Here is a 23,722-nt window from a genome sequence, read left to right on the forward strand (position 1 = left end):
TCATTTGCCCAAAGCTGGCACAGGTCTATATGTGTGCTCAGATAATGCAAAAGGAGGCCAGGATTCAGATAGACTTTTATTGTTCACCAAAGCATGTTAAGAGATGTCCACCTCTGTTCCTCTTGGAAGAAGTGGGAGCTCTCATATACTGAAACGTTGCAGACATGTCAGCAAAAGAAACTAGTCTCATAAATGTTCTTCATCCAAATGGAATCTTTAGTAATATCTTGTTAGTGAAGAAAAAAACAAATGACATCACTACATCATCAACCTTGCAAATTCACCAAGTAGTTGATTTATTGTAATTTAAAAATGGAGGAGATTCATCTCCTCAGTGACATCCTTCTCCATCTTTGAGGGATCCCATCTGTAGTCTACATCTCCAATTTCTTCAGGTCATCTGCAAGTGCTAGGGCTTTAGTTTGCAGTTCTTCTATGTGCCCTAGCTATCTTTGGCGCTGTCCAAAACTTCATAACAGTGTTGAACTGTATCCATTGGGGCTGGGAGGGATGATGTATTTATGCCCCTATAAGATGTCTGGACAACTTTTTGGGTGTACACCATGTCAAGTGCCTGGAAAGCACATATTCTAGAATGTTGGTGCTCTTCTGCCAGGACAGATGCATCTCAGTGTTGACACAGTATCTTTTGGGAAGTAAAACCAGGTAGAACTGAAATCTCAAAGACCTCCAAGATTTTAGTGATTGGAGAATGCATCTTTAGGTGTTCCAAGAACTGACACCAGATGTGTCAGATGCAAAACTGATCTTTTACCCTTGCCTCAGAATTTGGCTCTTGAGGTACCTCATCTAGCAGCACTTACAGGAACCTAGATGCCTTCTTACAAGATGGTGGAAAAGGGATTTATTTTGCTTTTCCACTATTCATGATGAACGCATGGGTTAAGGCCCTAGATGAAGAGACAATTGGCCAATCTCATATTAGTAACACCAATTTGGAGATCTCATGAATGACTTCCCATTTATCTGAAACCTTTCCAGGAATTTCCCAATTCATCTACCCCCATTGTCCAATGATTTGTACAAACTCTGAGAAGAAGTTGCGCCAACTTGTGCTGGGCGGATAATTGTACCTGATGGCATGGAGGGTTACAGGAGGCATTGGGTGATCTTGAGACTATTGAGCCAGGCAGGCACATTTTTCCAACAAGAATGGACAAAGGATGTTGTCAAGATATACAGAAGGAAGGCATACAGACGATTGGCCCCATTTGTGTGTGGCATAGAACTTGGGCCCATGGGGGAGAGGGGAACTAGATCAGGTGCCACAGAAGGTTGTACACCTTTTGTTAAACAATCCCAGTGAGCCTTTTGCCCATGACCAGCATCCCAGTTGAGGATCAGTACAATTGTTGAAACATCTACAGCCAAGGTATTCACAACATGGGATGATAACACAGCAGTGAATCTGTGTAATGGTCTCAGAATCAGTTTTTCTTACAAAAAGAAATCTTGGAGATGTTGGCTATGTTTGTTTGCACAGTTTCATGTAAAAGGGTTTCAACTGTACAAGAACAGATATATAAGGCAGGAAGTTTAACCCAGCTGTCATAGGACTTTACTTTTGCCAGGAGGATGAAGTGCAATACTTGTTCTGTCTCATACCCTGCTTTACAGGGGGCCCCAAATTATGTGTCATGAAATGCATCAAAGAATATTAAAACAGGATGAGTGAGTTCAACTTTCAATCAGGAAGCCTTCGTGGCAATTTCATACCCTACCATTGCTAGAAGGGTCTATTTGTTCATGCAGGAGGTCAGAATTGTTATTTCCCTTTCTGAGGCTCACTTAATAAGGAGTGTCAAGGCCTTGGTAAAGAGGGCTGAGGGGCTAATGAAAGACATCATGCATGTGCCAGACTGTTCTGCAAATTCCACATTTAAGAAGTTCAATTTCAGGCCAGGTATGGGAGTAGCTACTGGGCCTGGGCGGAGATCACAGAGTTTCACTCTGTGGAATTCCGCAGAGTAGCCAAAAACCTCTGCCAGAGTCTGCAGAGTTCCACAGACGGAGTGAGTGAATGGGGTGGGATTGTAACAGAGCGGCTTGTTACTGTTAGCCGAGATGTGACATGCGTTAAAAAAATGAAAACCCAACAGCCCAGAGACTCACCCGTGTCCACTCCTCCTGTCCTCAATCTAGTAAATATGCAGCTGCATGGGGATGTTAAAGCTGTGCAGAATATTGCCCCTGAAGACCAAGGATTTGGTATGGGTGTACACAGCATGGTACAGAAAGTAGCACACATTATCAGCCAGCTCATCGCAGCAATGGGCAGGGGTGTTAAAATCTGGTTTGCGATCTCAACATTATCGGCGCCATCTTGCCCCCCTTTTCAGGCTCGTATGTGCGCGTAAGCAGCAGCCATTTTGAGTGTCATGGCCTCTCTGCCCAGTGCCGCTGGCTAGCGCGTCTCTCCCTCTGACCTTGCAAGCATCCCCCCGCGCTGACAGCCCCCCGCTCTCTCATGCCTGAACCATAAACCTCCCCTCCAGCGCGACTCTGCTTCGGAAGCACATTCCGCACCCGGCCAACACCTCCCCATCCTAAGATGGACCCCCCCCCTTTTTCTCTGTACCCGACTGTCCTGCCCGTTCCCAGGCCACCACCTGGCCCTGCGGATTCCATTTATTGGCCCCCTTACTGTAAGCAGCTGCCCGATTCAAAGGATCTCCGACTGATCAAGGCCCCCACCCCATGAGATCCGATCAAACACACACTCCGGGAATCAACGGAATATCCTGCTGTGCGATAGTCATCACCTACTGTGACCGGGGTGGGGACTTCTACTGTAAATGTGTGTGGGAACGAGCTTGAGGCGGGGATTCCGAGGATGCCTTTCCGTACATCAAAGCATTGACAGGAATGTGTTTCATGTAATAAAGCCATAAAACTGTGTATAAGAGGCCGGGCCTGAAGGATGCGTTTAGAGCACCTCGAGAAGATACCCTGTTGTCTGATTTGACTTGTTCTGCTCCATCGGAATAAACTCTTGTTTCCTGCCTTCCGGTCTCCAGCGCCTGCCTCTTTGTTTGGTAATACTAAAAGGTATGAGAGGCGGCTAACGCCGGGCAAATACTGAAGGGTTCTTGGTCGAAATCGGCCCTACCTTTCCACAATTGGCGTCCCAAACGTGGGGCCCATCAGCGACACGTGGATCCAGTGGGAGAGGTCCCAACGACAGAGTGAACCACTGAAACGATCGGGAAGTGCACCTGCCCGATAGACCCTCGTCTGGCAGCCGATCATCCGAACTTCACCGGTTCCAAGCAGACCTCTCTCGAGTGATCTACGGTCCTGACTGGGAACCATCAGGAGTGCCGCGACAGAAGATAGAGGACGATCGGGCGCTGGATTCGGAAGACAAGAAACTGTCCATGCGGTCCGGGTAAGGTCGTGTAACACGACAAATTGCGAAATGATTGTTTGATTGTTTGGAAAATACTAGTATTACTCTTTGAATTTTTGGTTCTCTTTGGAGATTCGCTGTCTGCAAACGGAGAAGAATAGATTCTCTCTTCCTTTGCAGGTAGTGAAGGGTAGGTAACGCAGACTTTTGTCCCCGTTGTAACCCGTCGTGCCTATCTTTCTCCCCCACTGATTGATTGTTTGCCCGAACATTGTTGTTCGCGGATTGTTCTCTGGAGATTCCCTGTCTGCAAACGGGGAAGAACAGGTTCTCTCTTTGCAGGTAGTGAAAGAGTAGGTAGCGCAGACTTTTGTCCCCGTTGTAACCCGTCGTGCCTACTTACTCTCCCCATTGATTGTTTGATTGACCGAACATTAACTGTTCGATATTGGTTCTTTGGAGGTATTTTCTGCTTACAAATAACGTGGAATAAGAGATATTCTATCTAGTCTTTGTAAGCAGTGAAAAGATAGGTAGTGCAGACTTTTGTCTCCCGTTGTAATCCGTCATGCCCATCTTCTCCCCACTGATTGGTAGTTGGTTCAGCCCGGACCGTTTATTACCGGAGGGCACCCCTAATAAAAAGGACATATATATATATAAAATGCGGATTAGCCGCTGTATCTTTCTAGCAAACTATGGCATAAAAATCGCTAAGAAAAACAAAAGGAATCGAGCAAAATCAGTAGGCCACTGATGAGATCCTTTTGACCCCGCTAAAATAGAAACACTAGGAACAACCCTTCACGAGAAATATGAAACTAGTGGGAGGAGCCGAGCTCGACACCATGATGGCAGCAAGGTAGCTCGGCTCCGCCGCCCATCCCGCCCAATAACGACAAACCCTATACAAATAAAAGTCTACTGATACCTACATCAGTGTTGCCAGATTGGGCTAGATCACGCACAATTGGGCTATATTTTTTCCTGGTTACGCAGTAACATTTTTGTTTGTGCTAGTTGCCAGATTATAAATATATATACAGCACTCCAAAAAAGTAGTATGTTAAAACGCTTTATTAGACAAATATTTACATGGCAGCCTGCTGCAACATCAATCCCAATGCATTCACCGTCTGCTTGGCGCTGTCCCTGTCCCTCCTTCTTTAGAGTAGCAACATTGGGCTACTTTGGGCTACTTTTTAGTTGGCTTTGGGCTATAGAAAGCCTACAAAATCCATCAGCCGGCGAGGTGGCATCAGTGGCGGCCTGAGGTGGAGGACTGTTGTGCGAGTAGGCCGGAGGCAACACAACGCGCCGAGGCCCGTCCCCGGATTGCCCAGAGGTGGTGTCCAGCAAGGTGTGTGCGGGGGATGCCTTGATGATGCCCCCCCCCCGAAAGGTGGAGGTTCCTCTCCCGCACCAAGATTGCCATTGGCGTTCCACTCAGCGGGCCCCCGCGGTTGGCTGGCCGGGGGACCCGCTCCGGTGGCCGTGGTGAAGGGCAGCTGCCGTGAGACTCTCAAGATGGCGGCCCGGTCCCCGGATTTAGGCCTGGTCCACTAGGATGGCTCTGGGCTACCATGGAACTCGGATGCTTGCCTGCTCGGGCATGAGCCCCACTCTTGAAGACGTTCTCTCCGATTTAAAAGATTGGCCCTCGACTCCCGCGGGCTTCCGGTGGGGGCGACCGCCACTATTGCTCGATCATTCCCCATTGACTTGCCTCCGCCCCGGGTGACCGTCGCCTTATCCCCATCTGGTGCCGTGAGAGGGGCTGATTCAGTGCATCGGCGAAGGGATACGGCTGCTGTTCCGCTCTCCGGAGTGGCCACGGCGTTGCCGCGAGATGATGGTGCTCTCATGATGACGCCAGCTTTTGTCTGATTTACCAGGAGACACTGTAAGACTACCAACTCGATCAGTTCCGGTGGAACCTCAGCGTGACCCGGTAGGGAAGATTTTGCTTTCTTCACCTTTGAGCCACGGTTCATGCTGCCTGTCCTTTCTGTTGGCGTTAACGAAATTTTTGAACTGCCGAAAGGGGTTCTGGTCCGGCCGCTAGTTATTGGAGGCATTTGGACTATACTCTGGACCCACCCGGCCTCGCCCCAAAATGGAGCCAGTATAGGCGGGACTTGCAACTCCTTATGGCGTTCCCGTTACTTAGCCTTGATGTTATAGGATATGTATGCGGTCTTTGTGCACATGGCGGGCGGGGAAGGGTACTGACTGGGCATGCGGACGACCCTATTGATGTTGGTCCTTCATTATTGATTATTGTATTATCGCAGTTTCAAAGTGGTGTTACTCATGATACTCGCCAGCAGTGTGTATCTGGACGACTCTATTGCAGCTGATCCTGTTATACCTTCGATTATAAAATTAACCGTCATGGATCCTACAACTGTTAGTCACATTTAGTTTCCCACAATTAAATGCCTCACCCGTTACGTATTTTTATACTACAGTGTAATCTCTCCTTACCTTATGCACTTCCAGTCTGCACCGTGGCCGGCCTATATGGTTGTAGGCCCGTATTTGTATGCTGACACTTTCACAATAAAGGTTTTCAAAAAATATATATATATCTATGGAATCAGCATCATAACAGTCGCCTAGATTGGTAAGATTTTGAATAATGGCTGTTACTTCCAAATAGTAAAGGACAGATAATGCAGACCCCTTGTCTAAATTTAGGATTGTTTGAGATTCTTTTCCATCGTGCCTGTCTTTTCCAAAGTTGTTAGAAAATGGTTGCCTTTAGCTTGAATTATTTGCCGAATATAAGGTATATGTTATGACACAGCACCTGAAAATATAATTCAAGACTGGGAGCTGATTAGTAGCTTTTATTATTTTGTTCAGTTTTGTCAAAAGAGCAACTGTTTTCAAGAAAAACTTAATCAAAGAAATAAACAGCTAATACATGCTAGGGACAACAATAAGAAATCAGGGAATCTTTCACCACATCAAGCATGTCACAGGCATACTTGATGTGGTGAAAGATTCCCTGATTTCTTATTGTTGTCCCTAGCATGTATTAGCTGTTTATTTCTTTGAATAAGTTTTTCTTGAAAACAGTTGCTCTTTTGACAAAACTGAACAAAATAATAAAAGCTACTAATCAGCTCCCAGTCTTGAATTATATTTTCAGGTGTTGTGTCATAACATATGTTAATTATCCTTTGTTATCAGTACTGGCATTTTCGTTCTGTTTTTTCGGATATTGGCTCAGCCATACTGATTAGAGCCACCCCTTTGTAGTTTTTTGGAATATAAGGTATGGTATTTTTGTCCCATAATGTAGGACTAATTAAGAAACAAATACACGAAGGAGAAACTCGAATTTATGGACAACTAAAATGAAGCACTTTGATTATAAAAAGTAAAAAGATATAGTACACAGAAAATAATGTGAAAAGAATAGTCAAGATTCTACATTCCTACAGCATAAGCAATCGGTAAAGATCCTGATATTTAAATATACCAATGAATAGGACAGTAGATCGAACCTCTTTCTTAGCAGCCCCCTCGTGGGTCAAAAGCGCCCCCCTTTTTTTTAAAACCGGGAATCTCTAATTACACTACAGTTTTGAATTTCCCGGAAGTATGTAATAAACGGCCTATCATTGGTTATCTTTACCGCACTACCAGATCCTCTGGGCTTCAAGGCCGAAATGCCGGGAACCGCATCCCAGAGAGATAGGTCAGGTACACGGTAAGTAGAACATTTTCGTGTTTATGCGCGCTGATATGCTTTGAATGCTGCCCCCTCCCCCACTTTTCTTTTTCTGTAGGTTACATTGGAGTTTCGACTGAAGAATGGAGTGGACATGGACCGCACCGTGTTCCATGCAGGGAAAGATATAGACTAGTGCTGTGAGATGGTGCATGGTGTGCAGAGGCTATCTCCGGGAGCGTGAAGAATTGTATGGTATGACTGTGCGTGTGTGCCCTGATTGTACGGTATGAATGTGTATGTATTGCATATGTCTGGGTCGATGAAGAGAACGTTTTTGTATGACTGAAGTGTTGATCGAACGGTCAATGGGATGAGAAAATAGGCCCGAATATGGTACCTCCTCACTTAAGAAACGACTCTCCCTCTCCCGGAAGCTAGTAAATAGGAGGGTGGCCTACATCAGAAACTTGAAGGGTTATTGCAGTACGACGAACCCGACTCCAACCAATATCCCAAATGTGCAACCAAAATAATGCGCACCAGTGAGCCGATTTATGTGCTGATTAAATAAGAGAAGTTAAGAGTACCCCGGGTTGGGGTTCATCCGAAACCCCCCTCAGCCTAGAAGTTAGGGATTCTGGCATGTTTTAGATTTACCACTTCTTCTTCCATCCTCATAGAAAATAAGAATTGTACCATTGCATGACCGGCTGACACCCCTCTTTTACCTCAGCTTGGCCACCGTGAGTATAAGCACGACTGGACTAGTGTCCGACCGATTAAAAGGGAGTAAGTATTTTTGAAATGAGGCCTCCAATAAATTGTCTACTATTAGGAAGGAAGGAGAGTAAAAAGCCCGACCCCCAAATGAATTAAGTGGGATACCGAGAATGCGCAACACGCATAAAAAGAAAAGGAAAAGGAGAGGTCCCTTTGCCCAAAATAGCTCTGTGTTTTGTCTTAGGCTTTCGTACTTGATGTATGTACTGTCGCACCCTATCCGATATTCGTGTGTACGTAAACGTTGAATTTATGTTTTCCCTCAGCTTGTGTTTTTATACATAAAACTGACCCGTACTGTTCTATGTTGTGTGTGCACTGAGTAGCCTATTATCGTACACGTCTCTCTCTCTCTCTCTCTCTCTCTCTCTCTCTCTCTCTCCCTTTATGTTGTACGTGTACCGAATAGCCTATTTGATGCGCACAACGCTCTCTCTCCCTCTGAGGGCCCCCTTGCTCTCTTTTGAATAAATGACAACACTGTACCTCGCCGGTACATGTATAATTGGCCTAAACACGACAAGTGTTTGAACAAATTGACAGAAACAAACGATCGTATCTTGCCATATTATTACCTCTCCTTTCTGTAAAATGATGGAACTTAATTGGCTGAGAGAGAAAGGACAGGTAAGACGACTGATGTCCCCTAATCCGGCCCTTAAAAGGGAGCTATATGTCAGTGGCTTTTTGTTTTAGTGCTTTAATGACACCACCTTCACCGTTCAGATCACCCCACCCATTGCACAATAGTAGAGTGTCTGAAACGTCCCCGTTTTTCCAGAATGGCCCCAGTTCTGTACTAGCCGTCCCAGATAATTTTAAGAAATATAGCTGATGACCTTGTTTTTAAAGATAAATCATCTAAAACTGATAAAGGTTAGCCGTTGTTTCCAGAAAGGAAAATGCTTAACGTGTGCCCCCCCCCCGAAAAGGGTACCTATAAGCCCATGATAGTAGCACCTCACATTTTCTCATAAAATTAGCAGACCCTGAAGAAAAATATAGCTCAACAGGATTTGTTTTAGAAAGACGAGTCTCTACCGGAGGAGCCGGTTTGAATTTGATAGACCATGTAATTGATAAATATCAGACTTCTTGCCACGTTTACGAATGTAACAGGAATCACCACCTAACAGACATGATGATGGAAATTTGTAGAAATGCTTGCAAACCTGCACCACAGCAATGATTTATGAGTTAACAGCATACCCCGATGTAAGGGTTTATGGACATCCACCCTAGCGTGACCGATAAAACGTTTCCCCGACTACTTGGGGTTGGGAGATAGATTGAAGTGTGTAAACGTCTTCCCCTGCCAGTTCTCTAAGACTTGTTTTTGTACTTATTTAAAGATACCATGCAGTCGTCGGAGGAGAGGGGTCGGACGTGACGCACAGCCTGGCTGCAGATCATGGAACACCTATGACCTCGACCAAGGTGGAGCCACAGAGCAAAGAGATGCGGGACGAGGCACCATTCCCAACATGGAAAGTGATAGAAAGAAGGGCTGTCCAGAAGCCCCCTGCTTGTTGATCAGCTCATGCCGAAAGTCCCAGCCCATTGAGCCCGATTGATGGGCCCACTTGCTTGAAATTTCTGCTCTCCTTGGTCCATTTCAGATCTGATCCCACTCCACCCTCTCTTCCCTCGGCCTCCCCAAAGCACGCCCCCATCCCCCTTTTTCATATGGAATTGTGAACTTGACTTGAAGAAGAAACACAGCACAAAGATAGAATAGGGTCTGCAATGAAAGAAGAACGGAATGCGGGTACCCCGCCTAAAGGTACCTATGATAGATTAGTTAAGAAACAGGACAAACAGGACTGTGGTCCGAGTGCAAAGAATGGTCACACCCTGCAACATGAAATTCGGATTAGAGCTGGACGCATAGCTCCACCGCCGGTGCTCAACAGTGCCAACGAAAGAAGAAGAACAATGATAGCCTGCCAGTGATGGCTCGCTGTAATAGGACACTGGAAAGAAGAACTCTTTTTGAACATTACCCCCCCCCTCTGACTGTAACTTGTATTAAGTTGAATTCCTCTCCCAACCACTTTGTATTGACTATCACCCAATCGAGTTTCCGAAACATTACATCGGTCACTTTCAATTGTACCCAGATAGCTAAGAAAGCGTTAACGCTGTATCATGATGATTGTAGAACACCAGTCATGCACATGAATATGCTGTCTAGTTTGACCCCCATGGAGTCTAGACCTCAAGTAATGTACTTAATAGCCCTTATTCTGCCAGAACATTCTTTGTATGACATCATGTTTGTATTCGAACAAACTCCCTTCTTCATCTGAGTAAGGTCCCCATCTCTGGGTCTAACGTATGACACCGCTAATGTAATTTTGTATGCACTGCCTCCTCGCCTATCACATTGACTACATACGGTTATGTACGATTCTGTCAGCATTGATAGCAGGATTATTTCCATCTGCCCTAAGACTATGGACTTTGAAAAGAGAACGCATGAAAGCATTGTACGACGTCGAGGTTGGGGATTTGATGAAGATAGATATCGACTAGGCAAACTGGCTAGATATGTTGAAAAGGGAGGACTGTTAAAATCTGGTTTGCGATGTCAACATTATCGGCGCCATCTTGCCCCCCTTTTCAGGCTCGTATGTGCGCGTAAGCAGCAGCCATTTTGAGTGTCATGGCCTCTCTGCCCAGTGCCGCTGGCTAGCGCGTCTCTCCCTCTGACCTCGCAAGCATCCCCCCGCGCTGACAGCCCCCGCTCTCTCATGCCTGAAACATAAACCTCCCCTCCAGCGCGACTCTGCTTCGGAAGCGCATTCCGCACCCGGCCAACACCTCCCCATCCTTTGATGGACCCCCACCCCCTTTTTCTCTGTACCCGACTGTCCTGCCCGTTCCCAGGCCACCACCTGGCCCTGCGGATGCCATTTATTGGCCCCCTTACAGTAAGCAGCTGCCCCGATTCAAAGGATCTCCGACTGATCAAGGCCCACACCCCATGAGATCCGATCAGACACACACACTCCGGGAATCGACGGAATATCCTGCTGTGCGATAGTCATCACCTACTGTGACCGGGGTGGGGACTTCTACTGTAAATATGTGTGGGAACGAGCTTGAGGCGGGGATTCCGATGATGCCTTTCCGTACATCAAAGCATTGACAGGAATGTGTTTCATGTAATAAAGCCATAAAACTGTGTATAAGAGGCCGGGCCTGAAGGATGCGTTTAGAGCACCTCGAGAAGATACCCTGTTGTCTGATTTGACGTGTTCTGCTCCGTCGGAATAAACTCTTGTTTCCTGCCTTCCAGTCTCCAGCGCCTGCCTCTTTGTTTGGTAATATTAAAAGGTATGAGAGGCGGCTAACGCCTGGCAAATACTGAAGGGTTCTTGGTCGAAATAGGCCCTACCTTTCCACAGGGGGAGGGTTTTACATGCACTCTGGATGCTCCAGCGGCTCTCCATGCCAGGACCCTGACATCAGGCTTCACGTGCACTGTGCAGTTGGCTGTCAGAGACCAGCCAGCTAGTACTGAGCATTGCAGCGTTAACCTAAGACGCCCACCAGTGCTTTAATCAGGGTGCCAAGCATTGCAGTGGCAGGCAGGATGTCTGCCTTAACCTCAGAAGTGCACCCACTGCTTGAACCAGGGTGCAGAGCACTGCAGCAGCAGGTAGGATGTATGCCTTAAACTCAAATGCCCACCCACTGCTTGAACCAGGTTGCTGAGCATTAGAGTTGCAGGCAGGATGTCTGCCTTAACCTAAGAAGCAGTGAACCAGGCTCAAAGGCCAGCATGCAGTGGTGGCTTGGCTGCTGCTAGAGCAGTGTTCCAACTCTGTAACATAAAGCAAACTCCTTTTCTCCAAAAACAAAGCCAAAACCACTGAAAGAAATGAGACAGCAATACAATTGATTTGAGTGGTCAAAAAGTATTTAAGGTGGCGCTGGTAAACTCCGGCATATGGTGGATTGCGAAGTGTTTCCCAAACTCTGTGCTACAAGCGTAGCATGAAGTGGCAAAACTTCGCGAACTCCACCAGCGGAGAGGAGTTTACCACCCACCCCTAGTTGCTACTTTGATGGTGAGCAAGCTCTGAACATGCGTAATCCTTCCCAGTGGTCCAGACACAGAATGCAAGTGTCCTGGCTAACAAGAAGGAAACTTAAAATTCCATTAAGGACATGGAGTTGAGTATTATCCCCACCAGCATTAAGTATGCGTCCCACCCAATAGAAAACTGAATAAGATGGGCGAGAGCAGTCTTCTGTCTTGAACAAACTTATGTAGGAATAAATTATGTACTTTCATGAGTTATCTTTACTGATTTACCTTTGATGGGAGTCAACATGCCTGTTTTTGATAACTGAAAATGTACTATGTTTCAAGGGAGGGACATGTGTTTGTTAAGCCTTGAAAGGCAGAAGTCTTGGTTGATATATATCATGCTTCTAGGTTCAGACAGAAGCAGCACTGAAGCTTGTGGGAATATGCCATTGCACGAAGAAAGAGGAAGTGGAAGGATTCTTCAAAGATAATGTTAATCGGACAATGGCCACTTTATTCCTATTTTCCTTACTTTGCTCAACTATTTTCTGTGATTCTGGGAAATGTAGTTTGCCACTGTTTTTTTTCAACGTACCTTGGTTTATGGCTGCTGAGAAAATAAGAAGAAAGAAGATACATAATGCTTGCACCTCTACTCAACAGAATTTAAATGTTCTTTCTCATTAGCTAGGAAATGTATGTATTCTTTCAAAAATCGTAACAGCAATCATCTGCGAATGACCCCTAAGGGTATGGGCTCCACCTTTTGAGAAACGTTTAGACCCTGTCAAAACTGAAAAGCACGTCGAGTCCTAGTCTCTGATTTAGCTTCTATATCACTGGTGGCCCATAGTTAAAGCAAGGTATTTCACCTGAATTCGCTAGAAAAACTTTACATTTACGTTGGCTACCCACACTGAGTCTAGGCGGTGGTGGTACTGCTGTATTCGCCTTTAGACTATGCCAAAATCACCAAGCCGAAGAAAGTAGCCTGTGTTTGCTGTTGAGGATACCTAATTGAGAAGACCATCAATATTTGACATGGACTGACAATTAAAAAAAGAGTGGAATTTAAATTCCACTCATTGGCCCATAATTCTCACAACAAGAAAGCCAATCCTCTCATCACCAAAGTCTGGTCTTCAATGAACTACGCACTACAGCTGCTAATTTCCTAATAAGCAGTGCTTGCAGGTCGGGCCCACCCGCACTCGTTTTCCCGCATCAGACTTTGACCAAGGGCAAGACAGAGAAAAACACTAACGGGGGAAGGAAAGAGGGGAAGAAGGAGGAAGAGAAAGACAGAAAAATAATAAAACTGAAAGAAAGCAGGGATACATAAGAGACCTGAAAGAGTGGAATAAAAGGGCAGGTGGTGTCTGTTGATGGATGAAAGAAACAAGACTGCACAGTCTTGGGTGATAATAAGATCTGGGTTACTCCATTACAAACATGATGGAGGTCCCCTCTGCAGTATTACCATTCCATTATATCCTATGGAACTTGCAATACGGTGGACGGGATATCTGTCATGTTTGTGACGGAGTATCCCATCCACCAAGATCGTAATCAGACAGCTGATATTCTGCACCCCCGACATTTGATAGAGCAGGCTGAACAACATTTTATTCATTTAAACCTTAAGCACAACCAAGAGGTAAAAAATGTTTTTAAGTATTTCGCAATTACAGCCCTTTCAGGCTTGGAATAAGCCCTGTTTTATATATAATAACAGTCAATCCATTTTTATATTTAAATCAAGGTGTCTTCTGTTAAATCCTAATAACCCGCTACGTGCATAAAAAAACAGTATAGAGTTTGAACTACTGCTTTCAAACTAATACATCAAGCAGGGGCCATCTGAAAAAGAATGAACGATGTGCACACTGCGAGACAGGTTGTATAAAGGAAAAAGGAAACACTGCCTTTTAAATATGCCACTTTCACTTAGGTTCTTTCAAGTGGAGAAGTGTGGCTCAATGATTAGAGCGGCAGACCCTGATGCAGAGGTCTAGCCCGGGACCAGGGTTCAATTCCCCGCCTCGGCGGGTCTTGGGCTCAAAATTCCACGGACCTGATAATTCTCGCCTCGGTTCTTATTCCAATCATTGAGTCCCACTCTGCAACTCTGGGCAATAGCTTGCTTAATCTCCACAACGGCCCCCACAACGCTAAGGATGCCTTGCCTCCACCTTGGGGGTGCCCAGGAGTGGATGCCTCACAGGGAAAGCCAGGATGGGTTCCACAGCGGTATTCGTACAAGCGCCTTGAGACCCTTGTGGGTCAGTAGTGCGCTATACAAGTATCCATTTACAACAGGTGCAGTAGGTAAAGACTTTGTACTTGTTGAACTAAAATAAATTACCTTTAATGCAGGGTCAACATCAAATGAAATCTTTTGAATTAACGTATTCATAGGACCATGAGGTCTATGGGGAATCACTTTCTCTTTGCTGGTCCAACCTGTAAATTGGTGCAAACATGTTATCAGTTTGGGTCCATTTACAATTAAAAATGCCAAAGATCATTTAAAGCTTGACACAATTATGTCCCTTGTTCATTATTATGTTCGGAGTTAGCTTTTTGTGTTGCGAGTTGTGCACTCAATTTCACCAAAGCAATAATGTAAAGACTGTCACAATGCAAATTAATTAAGACAAAACTAGCAAACAAATATATACAGAACATTAGAACTACACATTTTGGGGATAATCAAGACTGGAGACCACATATGAAACACCTTACACTTCAGTTGCAGGAGTCAACTGCTTTGCCTCGAAGAATCTTGGTGTCCCTATTGGTGTTAATGTTCACCTTGCTCAGGTAAAGAAGATTTTGGCCACTGCTCACACACTGTCATATTTGATGGACCATATGGAAGCATTGTCTTGAGCATGATTTGTAAATCACTGGTACTTGGGTATCAACTGAATTAGATTTTGTTGTTGAATTGGTTTAAATAACTCATCAGCACATACAAAAATTACTTACAATAAAATGCAATTTAAATCCTAAAGTACAAGTGTAACTCGGTTTACAGAAATCATTTACAAGTACAAATATAAAATAACTTACAGACAAGTTATACATACGAGATATTAAAAGGGAATTTTGCTCTTAAATACCAGATGAGCAAACACCACTTGAGTACTTGCACAGCTTTAGAACTGATCAGTATTACTTAAATTTAATTGTTAAAAAATGATCAGTGAGTCCCCTCCTTAGTACATTAGAAAGCCATTTGCTGGCATGTGGCGAATGCACTAAGGTTGTAGATTTTGGAGATAATTCCTCTTTCAATGCAATCCAAAGTGGAAACTAAACACCAAGCAAATCCCTTTAACGCAAGGTGCGGTATTTGCTCAGTAAACAAGAACAACGTGCTCAATGCACATCAGAATGGAGGTTAACATGGTAATACTGTGTGTTTTGAGGCTTCGTAGATGCACAACATCGCAATGTGGAGCGTATGCTACACGATTTGTGCCAATTTTCACTTGCAGGCAAACTCCCATGGTGTGCGCAATTAGCACCGGAGATATAAGCCTGGTTCGGGTGCAAACAGAAGATTGAGTCTGCACTTGAATTTGCCTGGGATAATATGTTTAACCAAGTATTTAACAAGCACAAAAAAACAATTGATGGACATAATACTGAACAATGTCATACATTCACCCCAGTACAGAGATCTGGGCCTAAATTCATCGTTTTATCTGCTTCCCTTGCCATTCCAGTTTAGACCCAGCCATATGCATATCAGTCTTGACCCTGTTCCCAATGGGAATAGTCCAGCCCGAACTGCCAAGCCAGGTCCTCCCTAGACTGGAAACAAACATCTTAGTACTAGTTTCGGGCGTTAGTCCCTTCTCAGCAATGCTAGCTTGACTCCAGTGGCATGGAGAGCACGGGACCCACGTCTGGGCATACCCGTCCCACTTGGGGTGACAAATGTAAAAAGAACAAATGATGGACAGAATGCTGAACAATGTCAAATATTCACCCCAGTACAGTGATTTTGGACAAAATCCATCGTTATTTTGCTCCGCATGCCATTCCAGTTTAGACCCAGCCATATGCAAATCAGTCAAGACTGATGTGCATGTAGCTAGGTCCAAACTGGGATGGCATGGTGAGCAAAAGAACGATTGATTAAACCCAGATCTTTGTGCCTAGTGGTGAATGTTTGCATTGGAATGCAATGCAATGCAATGCATTGGAATGCAATGCATTGCATTGCATTCCATCCATCATTTGTTCCTTTTGCATTTGTGGTCCTAAGTGAGAAGGGTACGCACAGACGTGGGTCCCGTTCTCACTGAGCCACTGGATTCAAGCTAGTTTGGCTGATAATGGGTGATGCTCCGAAATCGGTCCCAGGATGCTTGATTCCAGTCCAGGGAGGACCTGGCTTGGCAGTTCGGGCTGGACTGTTCCCATGAGGTACAGGGTCAAAACTGATTTGCATTTGGCTGAGTCCAAACTGGGGTGGCGTGGGGAGCAAAGGAATGATGGATTGAACCCAGATCTTTGTCACTGGGGTTGAATGTTTGCATAGTTCAGCATTCCGTCGATCATTTGTTCCTATTGCATTTGTCGCCCTAAGTGGGAAGGGTATGCCCTGACGTGGGTCCCATGCTCACTGCAAGACTGGATTCAAGCTAGCCTGGCTGATGAGGGGTGATGCCCCAAAACCAGTCCCAGGATGATTGTTTCTGGTCCAGGGAGGACCTGGCTTGGCAGCTCAGGCAGGACTGTTCTCATGAGGTACAGTGTAAAGACTTATTTGCATATGGCTGGGTCCAAAATGGGATGGCGTGGTGAGCAAAAGAACGATGGATTAAAACCAGATTTTTGTGACTGGGGGGAATGTTTGCATTGTGAAGGACCATTCATTTTCAAATCCATTTGTTTTGTGATACACTTAGTCACCAAAGAATTTATTTTCATCAGTGGAATATCCAAGATTTTCTATTGTACTTCCAGGGAAAAATAGACAACCAAATCCAACAGTGAAACTTTGTCACAAAAGAGATTGCAACCCTGCAGCAATGGAACCAGCAGAATACTGACTATAATTTATAATACATTTGGTTGACTACATACCATCAACTATGATCTGAGCATCAGACAAATGATGCATTCATTTTTTAGCGAGTTGCCCCAAGGAATAAACTTATTTTACTGCCTGCACGTAATCAGGTCAAGCCAGGACTCAGATGCAAAGACTTTTTTAGCCAAGGTGTTCATTCTTTTCACTTTTTGCTTTGGCACGTTTGGGAATCTATTAGGCCTTCCAACAGAATTAGCGGGTGAGCCAATAGCCACATAAAGTGGAAACACCCAGCTTATCTCGCCAGAAAATTTTTGTGAAATTACAAATGCAGAAACAATTTTCTAAATGATGTCATCTAGCATGTTCTTGGAAGTCTCATTAACTTCGTCAGTATGTACATGTCCTACATTGCAGGTGGTTTCTATCCAGAAGGTGGAAAAAATCCTTCTAGTGAGATCAACACAAGAATTATAGTCATTCAAATTATTAGCTCGCATGCCCTTAATTACAAAATTATCTGGTGAGGATTGTACACCAACCAAAAAGTGGGGGAGAACTGGTTTCTGTGATAGAATATTAAGCATCACACAGAGCATTCTATCTACTCCTTGCACTAGCTAAGTAAACTAAAGTGGACAAAAGATTGTTGTCTGTAATTGTGTGATGCTCTCCATAATAGGCTTCAAGGTCATAAACATTTTTTTTAGTTTATAGCCTTAAATTCCCAAGAATCCAGTCAACACGTTTCATGACTTAGCTCATCGGTTGTTGCTTCATCAGGGCCAAACTTAAACAGTTTAAACATAATTACATATTAAAATATTTATTGGTGGGGAAGATGAGGATTCCCAGGCAATGTCACACATAATGTTATTACAAAAAACCATAAGTATGTAGAGATTAGAAAAGAAAAGAAAGAGATCATAAAGGACAAAGAAAATACATAATCTTAGTTATCTGTATACAAATTACTCATCTCTCTATTATGAAAGGGAAAAACAAAGTAGAGGGTGAAAATGATGACAAATTACAGAGTGCTGTGAACCAAAATGGACTTTCAGGTGCACTCAATTATATCTTCTATATGGATGGAATAGATTTTCACTAAGAAAGTGAAGTAAGGTCCACCACCTCATGTGTTGTGAAATAAAGAAAAGAACTAAGAAAAAAAACGACTGAGACTAATCTCCTGATACAAAAGAAGATTTCACAAATAGAAACATAACACCTTGTGATTCCCCATTGTTACACAAAGTCAATTGGAAAAATACATGTATCTGCATACCTTAAAACAATCAATTAGATTACAGATCAATCTCAAATCATTCCAATTAACAGGTTCACATCTCCTCATTACTGTCATATAAAATGTCCTAAAAAAGTAAGTAATACATCAGAAAGAATTCTAAAATTCCAACCGAACATATGTAATCAATTACTAAGCGTTTCTAATTTTCGGACCAGTATAATGTATTTTATAAACGTGAAGTAAAAAGTCAAGGATCTGATGCCTCAGATGAAGGCCATTGAATAGAGTATCTGAAATATATATCAAGAAGAAATATAAAATGAGCAGCTCCAGTCTTCTTAAAAACAGCAAAGGTATTGATAATCACAACTAGGATGGGAGGGTTGAACATTTAATTGGAAGAAGTAATACATTACATACAAATGATTCACAGTGTCTATTATTACTGGGAGAAAGAATTGTAAAAATCTGCTCTGGCCCCTCTATGCTTCACAACTACTGCCTCTGCATTGTCTGCTTTCCTTATCACTATTCGTTTATTGTTTTCAAGTGTCTTTAAAACTAGTTTCTGATTCTTGCTTAAGTATAACAGTGTATTGCTGATTTTAATACAATTCATATCGCATAATGCATTTCTCAAAAATATCAATATTGTCTGCACTTGGCAATTTGGGAATCATATGCACAATGTCGGTTGAGATAAATACGAAGAATGGTAAAAGGCAGTGGTTTTAAATATTTACTTTTGTTGCGAAAAGATTATGTCTGTATTATTTTGAATTTAACATTTTCTACTCAACAAAGTAGTTGAACTTTAGCTTAATACTGTGTAGCATAGAGGGAAATCAGAGTAAATATTTATGATTCTTTCTCTCAGTAATAATTGAATCAGTCACCACAAACTGGAGCCCACCACAAATCAAGGGACATTACCCCTAAAGTAACTGCAACTTCTGACACCTCCCAGCAATAACCAAATAGATCAACTTAGGTCTACCAAGAAAATGGATGTGCAAAATATTACAAACTGTAAATCGAAATACAGTGTATACCTTATCTAGTTCCCATGTGACTTAAAATACGTACGTATGACCACAAAACCCGTCAGAATTAGAATCAAGTGCGCACAGGAGCCCGGTCGGATGCGGACAATGCAATTAAACTGACCAACTACTACATTGAAACATATCATACATCCAAGATGGTGCTACCATACAGAAGAAATGTTGACCAGAGAATAGCGCTGGGTGTTTTAACAAAAAACAGACAAGGAAGGTCTTAATGACAACATATACTGGACTCTACTTCCCAGATAGTGATTTCCAAACAAGATCGACTCCAATGAATCATCTGTCCCTCATCAGTTAGCTCACAACCACTGTATAAATACTGACCACCATAACAAGTACTTGATGGGTATAACATTTCTACCTTGAACGGTCATGACACATCCACATTCGCCTGTCTTTCTGACAAGGTGAATTTGCAACAATTACTATTGAAACCATCCATTAAAATCACAAGGGACGACTAAACTCCTGAGTAACAATTCAATTTCAATTTCAAAGCTTTATTCGACATTTGTCATAAAAGCATCCTTCCTAACACTATTACAATAAATACTACAGCTAAAAATAGTTCTAAAATACATATTAAACATTGACAGTCGAATATTATACATAACAAATACAAGAAGATTTCCAAATATTCCTAAAAATTAGTTTCTTTTAAAAACAATTCATACAATGGAATGATTAAATTAAAACAACCCTATTTCATGTTGTTGTTACATTTGACTTTAAAGTGCGCGTGCGGATTGCCCATGCCCAAGCAAGAAATGTAGCTACAGCAACTACAAATGGTGTAGAACAATCAGATTCTAGTATTCTAAGGGCTGTCGATTGACTACGGGTGCCAATGTTTAAGCACACTGGTTTTAGCCATTTACGCCTAGGGCTAACATATAATGGGCAGCAGAACAACAAATGGGAAATGTGCTCTATTTGATCTTTACAATAATAGCAATGTTCATCCCTCATTGGAGACCAGTGTTTTTTAAAGGCATTCACTGGTAATGTTCCTATATGAAATTGAAAGTATAGTTTCCTATCATGTGGTCGTTCAATTATATCCCAATATGTTTCGCATGATGGATACATTTTAATATCACAAGAGCGAGTTGTCAGTTTTGATTGGGAACCTTTACAGAACATTGTTACATACACCATCTCCCAATATAGTTCTTTCAATTTTGCTTTCGAGGGAAAGCTAGCCGCATCATGATTGCCCCAAAGGTGTTCCAGCTTTAACATTACAAGAAGCCCCCGTAGTTCTTTTAGCCATTCAATACAATGAAAACGATCGAACTTGACAACATCCGCCAGAGCTGCAGCATAATGGCTCAGCTCTGGGATCACCATCAAGCGTCTCCAGTACAAGAGTGGCCGTAGTCTAGCTATGTCCTCGATGTTTTTTCTGCCAAGGTCCAGTTTCAAAGGAGTTGTGGGTGTACTTTGGGGGGCCATAACAAGCCCTCGTAAAAATCTGTTCTCTGCGCGTCCCAATTCTCCAAGATTTGAAAACCCCCATAATTCGGATCCATATAAGCAGGCGCCCAATACTTTCATGTTGTATATTTCAAGTGCACAATTAACCGGCTTTGTTAGCGATTTTCGATGTTTTAAAGCAACTGCGCCTGCAAGCTGGTTAAACTTCAATAGTGTCGTGTTAATATGCGATTTCCACTTCATGTTTCCCTGTAGGGTGATGCCTAGGTAAGTAAAAGCATCCACTTTCTCTAAAGGGGTACCTTTGTATTTGATTACACCTTTGAAAGAGGACTGATAGTTTAGGCACATGAATTTGGTTTTGGAAGTATTCAGTTCAAGGCCCCTACTATCACAGAATTCACCAAAGGCATCAACCACTTTTTGGAGACCGCTCGGCGTGCGTGAAAGTAAAAGCGTGTCGTCCGCAAACATTAGGACAGGGACGTGGGAGCCTGCTATAATTGGGGCATCGCTTGGGGATTTCATTAGATGGTCAACAATTCCATTTATGTAAATTGAAAATAGTGTAGGCGCTAGGACGCACCCTTGCCTTACTCCTCGTTCTACTGGGAAAGGGTCTGTAAATTCTCCCTGCTTGCCCCATCTGATTTTAGCGAAATTATTTTCGTGGAGGCGAACTAGGAGGGTGAGGAGTTCCTGGCTTAATCAGGGTCTGCCACAGTTTTTCTCTAGGGACTAGGTCGAAAGCTGCTTTTAAGTCCACAAAGACGGCATACAACGAACCCTTTTTAAGTGTGACATTTCTCCAATAGATAGTTATGAAGTAGAGAACTTGGTCAACACTACTAGTCAGTGGACGGAACCCTGCCTGGTAAGGAGACAGTATGTTCTTTTCGTCAATCCATTGTTGCAACTTATTCTGGACTAAGCGCCCCATCAGTTTTTGTGCTGTATCTATAAGACTGATGGGTCTGTAGTTTTGGGCTAGTGTTTTATCTCCTTTTTTAAATATGGGGATTATTTCTGCTCCCTTCCATGAAACGGGCACTTCCCCTCCCATCGCCACAGCATTTGCCAACATTTTAAAGTAAGAGCACCAGGAATTCCGGTCCGATAAAAATACGTCGGCCGGGATACCATCCATGCCTGGAGCTTTTCCCCCCGCTATGCAATCCAATGCTTTGCTCACATCCTTCTCATTGAATATTTGGTGTTTAAAAAAGATGGATGGGGGGGTTGATCAGAAGTGTGGGCAGGATTTCGGGCATACTGTGGTTTGAAAAACTCAGTCCATTTATTTATGGCAACATTATTTTGTGGTTGGGCAGCTATCCCTCCCCTCTCCCATTTTACTATGGCCCAAAAACGCTTAGAATCCTTTGCTGCACAGGCCTCCTTCAATTCCTGCCAGCCTTCTTCATCCCAGCGTTTCCTGGCCTGTTTTTGGGTTTGTCTATAAATGTCTCTCGCCCTCCTGATTGCTATAACATTGCCTGTTTTCAATTCCAAGCTCAGATTGAGTCGTGCCACCCTACAACTCTTATCATACCAGCCTTGCCTTGGTTGAACTTTTTTTGCTCTGCAGGGACCTGCTGTTTTAGTGAAGAAGCTTTGTATTTTAGAAAAGAGGTTTTCGTGGGCCTCCGTCATGTAGTCTTGGAAGCTAGACTTCCCTTGGTGGGACTTGATGTTATTTACTTCATCGACTACTAGTTTTTTGAGTACCTCTAGTTTTGCTGCGTCCTCTATTAGCATTCTCCATTTGAGGTGGCGTAGGTTATTCGAACATGCAACATCCTGCTTCACCATTCCATTGTTATTAATGTGCACTATAGACTCATAATGGGAATAAAAGGTCAATCGCAAGGGGTTGTGATCGCTTTCTAATCTTTCTTCTACAACCATGTCTAACAATTTACTCCAGATCCTTACGTCCAATAGTAAATAATCAATTCTGCTAGTTGATCGGCCATTGTCAAACGTATTATTCCCTTTTAAGTCAGAAGGCGAGCGCCCATTTGCCGCTCTCAAGCCTCTAGCTAGACAGAGACTTTTTAGCTGGATTGCCACTGTACTCCTTTTTTTAATGGCCGGCAACTCCAACTGGGGTATTCCCCACTTGGCGTCCTCTTCCTCAGACAGGATCCTATCCTCGTCACCCAAGGGCTCAAAAGTGGCGTTAAAATCCCCGCCCACTATTATTTGACTTTGTGGTGTTAACATTTCAATATTCTGCTCTAGAGTTGTTACAACATCTGAGGATTTGCCACTAGCCACTCCCCTGGCGTGAACATTGAACAGGATAAGCTCTTGACCATTTTCCCATCTAATGTTGAGTGCCATAATATCATTAGATGGTATGGATAGTTGTTTTATAGTGCAGTTCAAAGACTGGCGTATCCAGATTAACAAGCCTCCAGAGGGACGTCCTAAACGATTTCTGGTTGCTGGGATGTAAAAGTTTAGATACCCCTCTCGAAAAATTGGAGTAAGAGACCAGGTTTCTTGTAGCATAATGATATCATGTTGGTCAATGAAGTCAACCCATTCCAGTGTAGTTACCTTACTTGCTATGCCTGCAATGTTCCAAGATACAAGGGACAGTAGTGTGGTTTCTTGTTGTTGCAATAGCTGGCCATTTTCATCATTGTTTGCAGCTGCTTTGCTTTCTGCTGTTGTTATTTTTCCCTCCATTAATGTAATCTTGGTCCCTTTCGCCTCTCTAATACAGTTAGAACCCTCTGTAACTATCTTTGGCTCTTCGGATGCAAGATTTTTACATACCATGGGATCTGATTTCTGTTTGCCTATTTTCTGGTTGACCAAGTGAGTACATATCATATTTTTTACACTTCCATTCTTTTGCATCATCTGCCTTTTGGGAGAGACTAGTTCACGGCTTGTGAGTCAATCACATTCGTTTAAATCGGATAAAGCCGAGAAGCAATTTTCCAGATTTAGCCCCCAATCGCAAATGGGTCCACCCCTAGCCCTTCTGTTTCCAACTACTGACCACTTAGTCCTTAATATACTTGG

The 23,722-nt window shown here is 43.4% G+C and overlaps 1 protein-coding gene across 1 annotated transcript in view; it reads right to left on the bottom strand.

The window, feature by feature from the left end:
* The window catches only part of SPMIP7 (sperm microtubule inner protein 7), a 232,824-nt gene that overhangs the window by 188,120 nt on the left and 20,982 nt on the right, over positions 1-23,722 (bottom strand). The window contains exon 2 of the mRNA XM_086966844.1: positions 14,240-14,337. Within this exon, the coding sequence (XP_086822970.1) occupies positions 14,240-14,337 (98 nt within the window). The remainder of the gene's footprint in view (positions 1-14,239; positions 14,338-23,722) is intronic.

Source organism: Lissotriton vulgaris, chromosome 4_1 (genome assembly GCF_964263255.1).
Source record: "Lissotriton vulgaris chromosome 4_1, aLisVul1.2, whole genome shotgun sequence".
In the NCBI taxonomy this organism is placed as follows: Eukaryota; Metazoa; Chordata; class Amphibia; order Caudata; family Salamandridae; genus Lissotriton; species Lissotriton vulgaris.